The 13,276-nt window shown below is 51.2% G+C and overlaps 2 protein-coding genes across 3 annotated transcripts in view; one reads left to right on the plus strand and one right to left on the minus strand.

Annotated features, from left to right (window-relative positions):
- The first annotated feature begins 84 nt into the window (after positions 1 to 84).
- LOC131208609 (coiled-coil domain-containing protein 174) lies at positions 85 to 7,733 on the plus strand. The gene is made up of 4 exons (XM_058201407.1): positions 85 to 144; positions 211 to 626; positions 697 to 1,061; positions 6,616 to 7,733. The coding sequence occupies exons 1-4, from the start codon at positions 103 to 105 to the stop codon at positions 7,731 to 7,733; spliced, it is 1,941 nt and encodes a 646-aa protein (XP_058057390.1). The 5' UTR covers positions 85 to 102.
- The window catches only part of LOC131208610 (uncharacterized), a 57,916-nt gene continuing 46,899 nt past the window's right edge, over positions 2,260 to 13,276 (minus strand). For both annotated transcript variants that reach the window (XM_058201410.1, XM_058201409.1), the window contains exons 3-4: positions 8,986 to 9,186; positions 2,260 to 3,810 (exon numbers count right to left, since the gene is read on the minus strand). In XM_058201410.1, coding sequence (XP_058057393.1) covers positions 3,245 to 3,810; positions 8,986 to 9,186 — 767 coding nt within the window. In that variant the 3' untranslated portion in view covers positions 2,260 to 3,244. The remainder of the gene's footprint in view (positions 3,811 to 8,985; positions 9,187 to 13,276) is intronic.

The following is a 13,276-nucleotide window of genomic DNA, read 5'->3' on the forward strand; positions in this document are numbered from 1 at the left end:
GATGCGTTCTGCGCGAACGTGCTCCAACCTGATCAGCTGTTTGGAGCGAAACGTCAGAGTGTTTCAGAGCGAACTTCACAACAGTCAACAAAGCAAGCAACGATGAACGATCCGGATCGCAAAATTGAAATTGATAAATCTTCGGTAAGGCTTCATCATTTGTGGAAATATTTTGTGCGGTGTCTAATTCAATCTTCCCCTACATTGCAGTTGCTAAGTTTGAAAGCGGAATTACTTCGCAAACAGGAGGAAGTGAGCAAGGCGAAGGCAACGTCCACGATTGACGATTTTGTGCCCAAACATGCTCCCAAAAACGACAAAAACTCTTCGGAGCGCAGCGAACAGCGAAAGAAGCATCGTAATCGGGACAAACCGAAGATCACGGAGCTGGAGGATTCCGAGCAGCTCGCACGATCAAAGCGAATGCTGGCAACGAAAGCAAAGTATTACGACCGGATGGTGGCGTCCGGAGGTGCGCTAAACAGTGACGAGAACAGTTTGGTTATGTTCAACAAGAAAAAGCAGGACACGAAGCCAGCGTATCCACTGTCGGAAGAGTCCGCACCAGACGATAGCAGTAGCGAGTCCAACGATAGTGATACCAACGAGGGCACCGACGGCAAATGGTACGAACGCGGTCGAATTACGTCACGGCACAGTACGGAATGATATACGAATCTTATTACTGATTTTCAGGGTGGAATACGTCGACTGCTTGGGACGAACCAGGAAGTGTCTTAAGGAGGACTTGGAGACGTGTCTCGAACGTGATAAGGCCCTAGCGAAAGCGATGGCTCCGCGAGAGGGACAACGTAGGGAAGATTTGGAAAATTCTGCCAAAGAAGCCCCATCGGAAGCACCCTTCGGGCGGAACCAGCCTGATGAGGAGCGTAGTGACGAAGAGGAAGAAGAAGGTGAAATAATCGGCCCAATGCCTTCGACGGCGATCAACGAAACAAACATCGGAGCCGGCTTCCGTGAAATGAGGCAACAGTGGATGCAGCAGGAGGAGGCCAATTTGGAGAAAGATTCTATCCACTATCAAGACGTTCTGTTCGACGGTGAGTACAAAGATGCTTTTCGAATTATTTTTTGTATGGTTATTTGGCCTTCTACGTTGCTAAGCGATTCTTCGTCACAGACAGTGTCATTATCTGTTGAAGTTGTTCAATGCTTACTGTGACGTTAGGTTGACTCCGAACAACCCCCTTATTTTTCTGTATTTTTTTGCAACCCCGAAAACGCGGGAACACTCAGACTACGCTGGGACCAAAGGTCTCTGTAGGTTGTCAGTCATTTGGGGAAATCGTCATCCTCTTGGCAATCGGATCAGTTATGTTAATAAGCAACCATTTCCTCAAAGTAAAATGCCAAATATGTTTGTTTTAAGATATTTTTTACTTATAGAAAGTTGTCGAAAATTGTCGAATGTTCAATTAAAGGAAGACAAGATGATAACATTTTTCGAAAATGATTTATTGATTCATTGTTTTGTGTTCAATGAATGCCACACTGAACGGTGTACCGGACTGAAAACCGGAAGTAGGTCAAACAGCCGTGCCGGGGCCTCTTTCATCTGCATTAAAATTATTAGCAAACGAATCACAACGGAATAATGAGCGGTATTGGTTCTCGTCGCTGAAGCATCTACGGCTCGTCGGCCACCGGAAGCTGCTGCCCTGCAACGATTTTGCACACCGTTTAGGTTCACACGAAACGCAGAACGGATCCATGTTCTATGCAATTGAATAGATTTCGACGCGTTATGCTTTTTGTTGCTGCGTTTGCCTGCCCCCAGCTGGATTAGCCGGGCCCGTTGGTCGGTGTGCTCTGGGCGATCAGGTTCGTGTGCAAGGAAGCACACGTTTAGCTTGCGGACAGCTCGAAATACGCACTTCCGACAGTTGTTATGCAAATTTGCACCAAATGACCCTCGGGCGGGCGGGGTCAGTTGTTAGAGGTAATTGGCTGATCCCCTTCACACGGCGTATCAGGGCTTTAGTTGCGTGGGGCCCCATTTGCGACACTCCGTCACAATTCGAATCGGAGAGCGACGCGATTGTGGTTCCGGAATCGCTGGCTTTCGGAAGTGTTTATTCCCAATTGGCCGGAAATTGGGTGTGATATTTTGCACGCAAAGTGAACCAAAAGGCGGCCACATCTAGTTGCGCGTCGCGGAAATGTGATGCGTTGTGGGAAAAGAACCATCCGTTATCCGTGCCATTGTGGGGCATCCGTTTATTAATAGTTTTTGGGTCGTCGAGGTTTATTGATAATTTTGCAATACTTTCTCTTCACGGGAGTGGCGGGAGTTTTGTTGGCCCTTTTCCGTGACACAGTCACACACGCGCATCTAAGCTCAGTTTCGGTCCTCGTTCTCTATTTACGTTTACATTGCGTATAATCCTAGGGCCTTGGGAAGTAATTCGGAACTCGAATACTGGTGGTGGTCGTGCCTAATTTTATTAGGGAAGGAAAACTTGCTTAACGCTTCGATTTGCTTACATATTTTGTGTTTTTACTCTCTGTCTCTCCCTCTCGCGGACTCTCTCTCTCTTTAATCGATATCCGTAAGCCATTAAACGCGAACTACTTGCGCCTCGTTGATACGGGGCCTATCAATCGCGACCGCAGGATTGCTGGTAGGACAACACGTAACCTAATCTAGCTTTCTACTATCTTAACTCGAAGGGAAGCAGCCCGATAGCGCCCTCATTTGGCGGAACACGTTACAACAATATATCCTAGCGGGGGGTTGTCTTTGAATCTCAGGACCACGCTACTCAGTTCCCGGAAGGGCCATTGGACAGGACACAGCTGGGGGTCATCTTGAGCATAGCACTATTTAGTTATTTTTCGATTCCGGGCGATGCTCGAGCGGATCGGTGAGCAAAGGTGATCTATATACAATGCCTATGTACAAATCGGAGATCCGCTGCGCTCTGTTGCGGTGGTAAACTCATTTCGCGACACTTACGCGGACTAGACTGGATCAGCGTCTTCTGACTTCTGATCGTATCGAACGGGATCGGCATTCAAAATGCGCCTCTGCATTCTCTTTCTCTCTCCTCTCTCTTTCGGCTAACGGTATGGCAACGGGCTTGGTGGCTTGTGGCGGACGAAAGCGACATCGCGCCAGAAGCATCACAGATCGTCGTCGTTTCGAGCCATCTCCGGGCCGTTCGCGAAACCCGGGCCTTGTCATTCTTGGAATGGATATTTAAAATCTGACACCCGTGGCACCTCAATATTGATCGATCGAGGCCACATTTCGAAGCGAAACAATGTAACTACTAATCAGCATGATCAGGGCCCCGGATCCCCTGATGATCGTGGTACTGCTGCTGCTGCTGGCCGCTGGAATGGCATTGCTGTCTCTGCTTCGATCGGTAGTCCCATTGGTGGTTGATCCGCCGGCGGCATCTTTTCCGTTGCGCTTCTCCGAATTGGCCACCGGTTTGAGGGTAATGGTAATTTGTGTCGTAACGTCCCGGTGTACGTTCAGCGTGCGGTCGGGGTGCGAAAGTTCACTCCGCTCACTGTCCATTCCCGACGATTCGAGCATGTCCTCGTCGTCACTGTTGTTGGGCTGCTGCAGGTGGTGCTCCTGCGAGTGGTGATGGTGGCCACTGGGCCGGTTGTGGTTGTGTTGCTGCGCGTGCATTAGCGTGGCGGCGATCGAGCGGCGGATCTCGGGACGGGTCAACCGGTTGCACAGCTCCGTGCTGCAGTAGCAGTAGTCGATACCGTTGGCACTCTTGCAGTCGTTGATGGCCAAGTTCTCACCGCACGTCCGCATCTCGATGTCGCCTGCAAAGAAACCGCACGGAGGCGGACAGAACAGAAATAATCGATCAATGTAACGGCCAACACTCGAACTGCGATATCTCAATTCCCCGTCGCAAGCCGTTGGCTGTGTATAATTAGAAGGTAATAAATTTCACCACAGTTCCCGCACCAATGACTCATGTTTTACTATTTTTTGCCCTCTGTAACTGGAATGGCGCGCTCTGGACACCACGCTTGTTGCGAGGTCAGTTTCATTGCGTGTGTACCGTTATGTTCCGAACGAGTTCCGTAGGCGCATTTGGACGGCGCTCCAGGGGTTTGCTCAAATCCCACTGCCACTTGAAGCTCAATGAAATCCCCATTGGAATAAATATAATATTAATATTCTCAACACGTGAATCGGGCATAATTTTTAATGGGAATTCTAGAGCCGAGCTCGTGTTTTCGTTTCATTTTGTGCTGTTCAAAGGACTACCTAGCGGTCTGTGCAACCACGAACGGGAAACCCGCGTGTTAATGTATTGACCCTGCCTCGGGAATCAGAAAGAGTGACCTTTCTCGACGGTAAAAATTTGCCTACGCGAAAAGCCGTCGCGTGTCGGAATGATGTGCTTTGAAGTAACTGTGTTTCGGTTCGCAGAAACGGTTTACCCTCAGCTAAGTGGTTCTCCAGCGGGTCCCATGCATAATACACGCGTGTCACATTGCGAGCAGGATCTCCTCCGCAAGGACTCGTCATTCCAACAACACGGGGACAACCAACGGACCTTAATGGCGCGGGTAAAATTTAAACCTCATTACTTGGGCTCATCCTCCGCGCGTTCGCTCGAGTTCCGATTTGCCGTAAAACCGCTAATCGTTTCCCTTTGACGTGTTTCGTTTTTTCGGGCTAAGCCAGATGCACGGATCACACCATCCTCGGGATGGGCGCCTGGCACGGGAGAGGAACTAATAAACTTTCAATCTTCATTAAAAATGAAGACTGTCATCGAGAATCCCGCTACACAGAGTGGTTGGCGAATTGATGCCCCAGAATCGGCCCCGGAGCGGCTTCTGTGCCGTCAGCAGCACGGACGGACGGACGACGTATGGCATCCATTAAGATGTCGCCATCGTCGTCATGTTGAGGCTTTCTCTCTCTCTCTCTCGAACCCCCGTACGCTTTGGCCGGGATCGTTTTGGTGACATCGGCCCCCGTTCGCTAAAGGAGGCTTTTATGGACGGAATGTCATTAAAATTAAATTTTCATACATGCGACACACACTGCACCAGCGGCCCGGCGGGGACTTTGTGGATGCCAAAAAGGGAATTAAATTTAATTTTCTTCTCCTGCAGCACAACGACACGCTTGTTGCTTGCTCTCTGTGGAGCTAACAGTGGTGTAAATGGGCTTTGAAGCAACGCATCGGTTGATTTAGACGAAGCGCTCAAGAAGTTATGAAAAATGGCCACATTATGTGTAACTTTTCACGCGCATTTGTGACAAAAATCGAGTAAATTGAACAAGATGACATTACGCACAAAAGGCCATCTGCTGCAATTCGCATTGCACACCTTTAGGCGCTTTCAGTGTTACGCGGGTTGCATACCTTTAGGCGTCTTCAGGTATCTTGCAGCGGTGTATCGCAGATTGCATACCTTTCGTGGTGCGAAAACTAGCAAAATAATTAGGTTTGGAATATTCGATTGTAAAAAAACATCAAAACATTATTTCGATCTTTCTGTCAACTTTCTTTCGTCCAACTTGATTGCGGAAGCGTTTCACATTTGTTCTGCTCCATCTCCGGGTTGTTTCTTTACAACGTTGTGAAACTTTTGCTGAATTGGCGTGACAAGCAAAGCAACGACACGAACAACACAAACCACGATCAGCCCGCAAGCAGGTAGACGATGTAAGAGGGTGGGTGGCGTGGGGGCAGACCTCGATCATCAACCGTGAAACGAACCGGCTAAAGTTTTTCCTCGGTACCTCGTGTCTCCGGTGTTCCGGGGGTCGAAAGAGGAAACCCGCTGTAACTCTGCTCTTATCACACGCTACGATAACGGCAGCGGCAGAGCAGTAAAGTTTCGTTCGCTGTTAAATGAGATGCTGGCTGCCGCAAAAGAGCTTCCTTGATAAAACGCAGACGGCGCAGATAAGCGAAAAACTTGTGCAATATAAACAAAAGATGCAACGAAACCCATCCCAGAGTCACAGGCAAAGAACCACCACACGGCCTCGGTCATCTGAAGGTGAATTGTGAAATATCAAACCCGGATTAAAACCATCTTTTCGGCCAATAAACGGCTCGATAATTGTCCCCCACAAAGTTGACCCCACCGCATTATTGCAACCTGTCGCGGCCGCGCTCTACAAAGGGCAACATTGGCGCGGAATCGCGGAAGGTTCTCATTTCGGGTGCGCTAACTTTTGCACCCAGAACGAGAATTTCCCAAGGGATAGCTTCGACCGTCACGGAGGGTGTGTCCAGTCCCGGGAATGGTAACCAATTCTGATGGCGTTGTAGAGAAGAAGGGTAATTTAATTAAAAAAGTTGCACCAAAATCTGTATCATCAGCAGGCAGGCGGAAGGTCCTAGGTCCCGAGCGCCACGGACACACGAGAAAAGAAATTGTTCAACGCCGATGGCGAGTTCCTGCCCCACGTGTGTGCTTTTCGGAGCTTTGATTACATATTCATGCTGTGGATGGGATGAGCGCAAAAACTGAGTTTAAACATTATAATTGTTTTGTGTTTTGTCCATTTTTTGGCACACAACGGACCAGCAAACGGGGATCGGAATGTAATAATTACTCATTAGTGCCGGCTTTCTTTTCCCTCCACAGAGGCCCGTCTGCACGGTGTCGGGTACTATGGGTTTTCCACCGACCAGCAGGAACGTAACCGGCAGCGGGACGAACTGGATGCGATCCGCGAGTCCACGATCGAGGCCCAGAAGGTGCGGGAAGAGTTACGGACGGCTCGCGATCGGATGATTGCCGATCGGGTGAAGGCGGCCCGCGCTCGGCAACGGGCCCGCCAGGGATTACCACCAGAAGATGAGGCAGCCGAGGAGGAGAGACGACGGCAGGAGAGCGAGCAGAACCCACTGTACGACACGGTGGAAGAAGAGCGGGCGCGCAAGGCAGCGGACAAGCAACGCAAGAAACAGGAGAAGGCGGAACGACGAAGGGAACGCGAACGGGCGCAACACGTGCGCCCGTGGGACGAGGGCAAGGAGCAGAGCGGCGAGGACCGTGAGTGGGTACCGGCCAAGGAGCGCTTCGTCCTGTCGCAGCACGAATGGAACGATCTGAAGCGAAGCGAACGGATCGCAGAATTTGCGCCACCCTCCGAGCGGCCACCACATCCGGGCACCAGTCACCAGGCGCCGCCGCCGAGATGGCAACCACCTCCGATGGATGTTCCGCCACCGCGCATCGCATCGGACTCATCGCCCGAATCAAGTGATGAAGACTCACCGATGGTCGGGCCGATGCCACCACCACCGGTACCGGCACCAGCCTTCGAGGACATTCCGTTCCCAGAAGAGGACCAGCAGCAGAGCGGTGGTCGGGCTTTGTTTTTCACGACGAAAAAACAACCCATCAAAAGGGAGCTCAAGCGTCGCAATCTGCATGTGGAGGAGGAGGACATTCCGGTGAAACAGGTACCGGTACCGATACGGAACGAGCTGCTCGAGGACGCTGAAAGCACCAGCGACACGCCCGATGGAACGGAACGAAGAAGGGGAGCAGAAATAGAACCCCCGCCGACGTACGATTATTACGGCCCGTCGGACGTCGCCGGACGCCACGGTTCGTCGTCGTATGGCCCACCGCGCACCGGGGGGGCCGGTAACCTGGAGGCATCGATCGAGGCCGGGCTCAAGTTCTTGCGAAATCAATCCGATAAAGGCACGATAAAAACCAAGAACAGCTGGACTTCGAATGCGGATTATTAAAATAAACGTGGACCACGAGTGTGTTTCGACTGTCCTCGGAGATAGTCCAATTGTCCAATTGGCGTGTGTGTTCCGAAAGATGACAGTTATGTTCCAAATGTTTGGCCTAAGGACATCGAGCCGAACACGAATCGAAAAATGTTCGGCTTTGTAACAGGGCACCATACTCTTAGCAATGGACCGATCACAGGACCGTAGGCCGTGCTGCCGATCGGCTTGTCATAGTTCGGCGACCGGTACGAAACCTTCTTCATCGGCCAACAGATGCCTTCTCATGATGCCGTGGCGAGAAACGTGTGTTTTCCTTGGCCAATTATCGTGGCACAGGCACACAGTCTACTCCATTCGGTGTCTCTTGACGAATCAGAATTACTGGGTTCCAGATAGGCTCAATGGTAGTGTTCGCTTAAGTCAACGAGGAAATGGAGTTTTCAACCTAAAAGCAAACATCATCCACATCAACCGAATCCGGTCCGATGGAACATACGCGTTGTAGGCACCGAGGCTTAAGACGCCCATTAATGGGAATAGCTAGTGGCTGTCTCCGGTAAGCATCCGACGTATCCGTTTTAATGAGAGCACCGAAATCACCCACACCCGGACCATCGAGTCCATCGGTTAACGATCGCCGGGAGTTGCGCTGGCGCAACGTTGCCATCGTCGTGCTGTGTGCGGTTGCCGGAAAATCTCGAGAAGAGCTCAGCCGGTCGTACGCGGTATGTGTATCCGACAACACTCGAGTGCACTTGTCGTTGGTATATTTTGTCGAGTGCCGCTCGAGTGCCAGGGTGGATGGGACACATAATCTCTCACCCATCGGCATCATCGGCTAGCGTCTCTTCGCCTTTGGCTTTTCTCCGCAGCACGGTCCGCGGCAGTGAGGCTGTGTGGTCATGATCATTATCGTTTTTGTCACCATCATAATCGTAACGGAGCATCTTCGTTGCTCGTCCCCAACGGACCGGCCTCCGATGCGGACGGTGCATCGAGTGGAGCGATTTAAAAATCTGTTTTATGATAATGTTGACGATAATAAAACCGAAGCGCTCTCTCTGCGCGAAGCTAATCTGCTCTTCAGCACCCGCCCGGTCATTAGTTGACCTCGACGACTGCGCTGGCTCCGAATGGCCCCGACCTTCTTCTACAGACCAAAGTGTCGTGTTAAAATGGATGTGTACTTCGGAGGTGGCCGGTCCTTTAAAACTAAACGGGCTATGAATATGTTTCACCAAGAATTTGGAAATCAGCTTACCGTCAACCTGCGTCAAGCAGCTCGTGTACGTCGGGGGGCAGTCGTAGGCGTACTTCTCTTCCGGCCGGAAACCCTCGCAGGTGCCCTCGACGATGGGGACAGTGGGCAGGCTTTTGAACGGAGCGTCGGCTCCTTCGCCACAAACGTAGCACTTCCTGGCCTCGGCAGCCGGCAGCGCGCGAAGGTTTAGGCATATCAGTACTGCGGAGAGACAAAAGTAGAATCGAACGTTAAAAAGGCTGTACTGTCGCAAAGCTGGAAATAGTGAAATATGGGAAAACCAATCCCAGGAGAAAACTTGCCCCAAAAGTCAGCAAAAGTGGTGGCGATGCAATTAATGGCAGAAAACTGAACATGATACATCACGCGCGCCGTCAACAAATTTTATCGCAGTCCAGTTGTAAATTTCCATCTCGTGCCGCTCTCTTGCCGATGATTTATCTCTCGTCCGTGGTACACACATCAGTCATAAAATTTCGATTGCGAGCGAGCAAAAAGAGGACGAGAAATCAATGTTTCGAAGTGCAAAATGTCCGCCGCCGAGGCACCGGCCCATCGATGTCAAGTGTGGTGGCGAGCGTTTTTCAATAAAAATTGAGCCATATTTTACACGCCCGATTACACGACCCGCCGAGTCTTTCGAACCGCGCTCGGGTCTACTTCATTTTGCAAGTTGTGCATATTTTTTTGTTGCGTAAAGCACTCCGTAAAGCTGCCTGCTGCCCGCTCTTCAAAAGCGCGAGGAGAACACTAAAAAATGGACCACTTTCATAACCGTGTCGTCGTAAGCGGGGCAGCGGTGAATGGAAAAATGTAATCCTCTCGTTCAAATGATACATATCAACGCGCTCTTATCAATTTTTATTGAACGCAGCCATTTTATTTTTTCGCAGCCATCGCAGCCACGTGAACGAGCACTTCCGTTGCCAGGGAGAAACGTGCGCTGAGCCCGGCGCATACTTTGATTTGCAGCTTCGAAATCATTGGGACGAGCGAAGCGCATAAAAGCACGATGCACTCCACATCCGGCGGCTGCCCCGGTGAAGTTCTAAACCTTTTTATGAAAAATCATATTGTAGCTCCAAAGCGTCCAATCGGAATCCGCTCAATTTAATGTTTTACACATGCAACGATACAGACCGCACTCAATCATTTTCCTCCGCAATGGTTTACTATTTACACAAATCTTTCAAAGTACACATTAATCTTACATCGTCGTGTGCATGCCAGCTCCACCAGGACACCGTTTTATGTTTGCTATTCATTAGAAAACGATCATCGATCCATCCCATATCAAGGCGGAGTCCGAGGAGAGATTGTATTTCATCTCCACACCGACGCTGACCGTGTGGATATCAACCATTTGTTTTATTTTGATTTGCGCAGAAACCGTGCCACAAAAGGTGCAACATAAGCCCGTTCGCTAACGACCCGTCGGCGGTCTGGATGCATCTGCATTTCGATGCATCTTTCCGATGCCCCCTCGAAGTCTCGGGGAGTGAGGTCTGGAATAAAATTGCAATTTAAAATCCCAACCCGTGTGCTGGTGGCCGCGAGCGAGAAGCGGAACGAGCGTAGTGTATGAATGAATGAAAAATGACGATATGATTGAGCAATAATCGCGCGTCCAATGGTTGGTCCTTCGTCCGGCGTACACGATAGCATCGCTGCGGCCGTAATTGGGATCTGGTTGATGTGTGTGATGCGCGCAGTGGAAGTCTCCCGCGTGGACACGCCGACCGAGAAGGCGCTGCAACGTGAGAAGCTATTTACAGCTAGCCGCCGTAATTGAGATTTATCGAAGTGGTTCAAGCGACTGGTCAGCCGGTCCCGGGAACGAAAGCGAGCACCAGGGAGCCACACGCCCGGTGTCTATTGTCACCGGAGAACCAATTGTTGGAAGAAATGTTCCGCATGGCCGGAACCCGAGCGGTGCTTGTTTTCGTTCAACTCAATGTACCGGGCGGACGTAGCTTCTTCATTTCTTCTTTCTCCCCGAATCAGCCTCGGCATCTTGGAGCTGGGTTTGCCGAGAATTCCATCATCGGAACAGGCGGCGAATCAGGTGTAGCAGAAGCGCGGTCTCCATTCGGGCAACTCTTCGAACGTGCCCGCATTGTAACACGGCAGCATCCCATTGTGTCGACGAGGACCTCATTTTGTTCCGAGACCCGGAAAGCCCAGCAGTCAGCCCTTCTTTTCTTGCGGCACAGCATCAAGCTGATAGTGGTTCCTATAAAATCGGCCCCCGGTCGGAGGACTTGCGATTTTTTTCTGTGGTCTTCGTGGTGCGATCGATGCTCGGAGAGCTGGTAGCACCCGTCGCGCTGCTGCGGTCTTATTTGGCCAATTCATCCACTCACTGTCTGGTGAACCGGTAAAATGCAGTGGCAGTATCGGAAATATTTGATCGTAAAGTTGTATTAATTTCTTCGAACGCGTAAGAATTTGTCCACGAAACTACGGAGAGATGCGACCGAAAATCAAATTCGCTCGATTTGGTACGTTATTTGTCGCGCCATCGATTCGATTCGCTTCGCCCTCCGCCAAACGGCAATCATTCATCCAATCGATATATCCGACTTATCTTTGGCCATTCATCTCTCCGTGTGTGAGCCATCGTGTACCTCCGAGTGGAGCTTTTGTCCTGCCCACGAAAGGATACACGCGGCGGTCCCGTGCGCTCCGTCTCCGTGTTGTCATTACGGCCATTATTATTATCATTATTGTTAGTAATAATATTACGCCACTGGCTTTGACTGGTGACTTCCTCTATCGGCCGGGGGTTGGGCCGGGCCCGCACGTTTTTATTTGATTACATTTCAGCTTTACCGTCGACTCCGGCTCCATCTCCATCTCCATCTCCATCCACCGGGGGTCCATTTCCGGGAATGTCTAGCTCTCCCCGGGGCACCGGTTCGCTCTTCCGTTGCGGTCGCCTCCAGGCGTTTGGAAGTCGCAGGGAAATGTGATAAGCCGTGCTTCATTTTGCCCGCGGCAAGATTCTCAAAGCGCAAAACGCCGGTTGAAAAGCGGAATGGATCAAGCAGCGACTTCCGGAGCGGAGCCTTGCCGCGGGGCCGAACAAATATTCACATTCACAGTAGAAGCGGCTTCCGTTTGCTAATATTCCTTTTTTCCCAACCCGTCCCCCCGATGGCCTTTCCGAGGCGGTGTCAATGGGGAGGATTTTCAGTCTTTCGGTGCTTCGCGATGACAACCGCGCCGGTGACGGGTAAGAAAAGTCTTAGCCAAGGTCGCGGCCCACTTTGCGCGGCTCAAAACGCGACCGTGGCCTGCCTCGACTGCTCGTAAATCAATTTAGTGCAATTTACTATCACCGAAGTGCAACACGCTTTGCTCTCGTGCTAGGTAGGCTAGGGCGATGCAAATATGTCTTTGCCGATCTTCGCTCGTCGTCGTGTCAGTGTGATGCAATTAGTCCGTAATATGTTGCCGCTGAGTACCCGGCACGGCCGCGAGTATTAAAGTCAGCTCGCATCACACGGCTGCAGACAACAGGATTTAGGTTCAGTGATGCAATTTTTCTTTTGTAGAGAAATTTCCAGCCATCCGCACGTCGGTGGTGAGCGCTCCTGTAAGTTACGACAAGCATCCGGCGAAGCACAGGAGCGCGTTAATTTGGCAACGTTCAGGACCACCGATGCTCAGCGCGTACATTAGTTCACGTCGTCGACGTCGTCGTCCCGCATGGAAGACCAACAATGGCCGTGTCCCGTGCTGTGAGCCGGAAATACTAAAACCCAACCGGCGGCATCGCTCAAACCATGCGGCAGCGTTGCTCTACATCCGGTCGGAGTGAATCATCATGTCACTGCCAGCAAGTGTCATTGGATTGTGTTTTCAACCTCATTTCCTGGAGGGTCCGACGGGGCCATCACCGCCGACGGGTAGCAAACCAACCGAGAAAAGCTCATTCGACCCGTCCTGAAATCCGCTCCGATTCCATCGGGCGGTCAGCAACCGATGGTTCCCGTTGTTCCTTGGGTGGAATATCCTGCACACGACCGGGATGCCCGGAGGGGTTGTTCTAGAGCAACCCTCTTGACTCCCTGCCCGGGGCGGCGAGGTGAAAATCGGTTTTCGGTACGGGTCGGAAAAATCGAAGCTCAGTCAGGTGTAAGAAGCCTTTCGGCGGTGTTGCTTCCGGTCGACCACTGTGCTCGAAATCCGTTACAAAACCCGTTGGTGCTCTTGACCTGTCCGCACAGACCCGGCCTGCCTGCCACTTGTCAAACAGCACAGCGGAAGTTCTTCTTCGTCAAACATG

The sequence above is a fragment of the Anopheles bellator genome, chromosome 2 (genome assembly GCF_943735745.2).
Source record: "Anopheles bellator chromosome 2, idAnoBellAS_SP24_06.2, whole genome shotgun sequence".
Classification (NCBI taxonomy): domain Eukaryota; kingdom Metazoa; phylum Arthropoda; class Insecta; order Diptera; family Culicidae; genus Anopheles; species Anopheles bellator.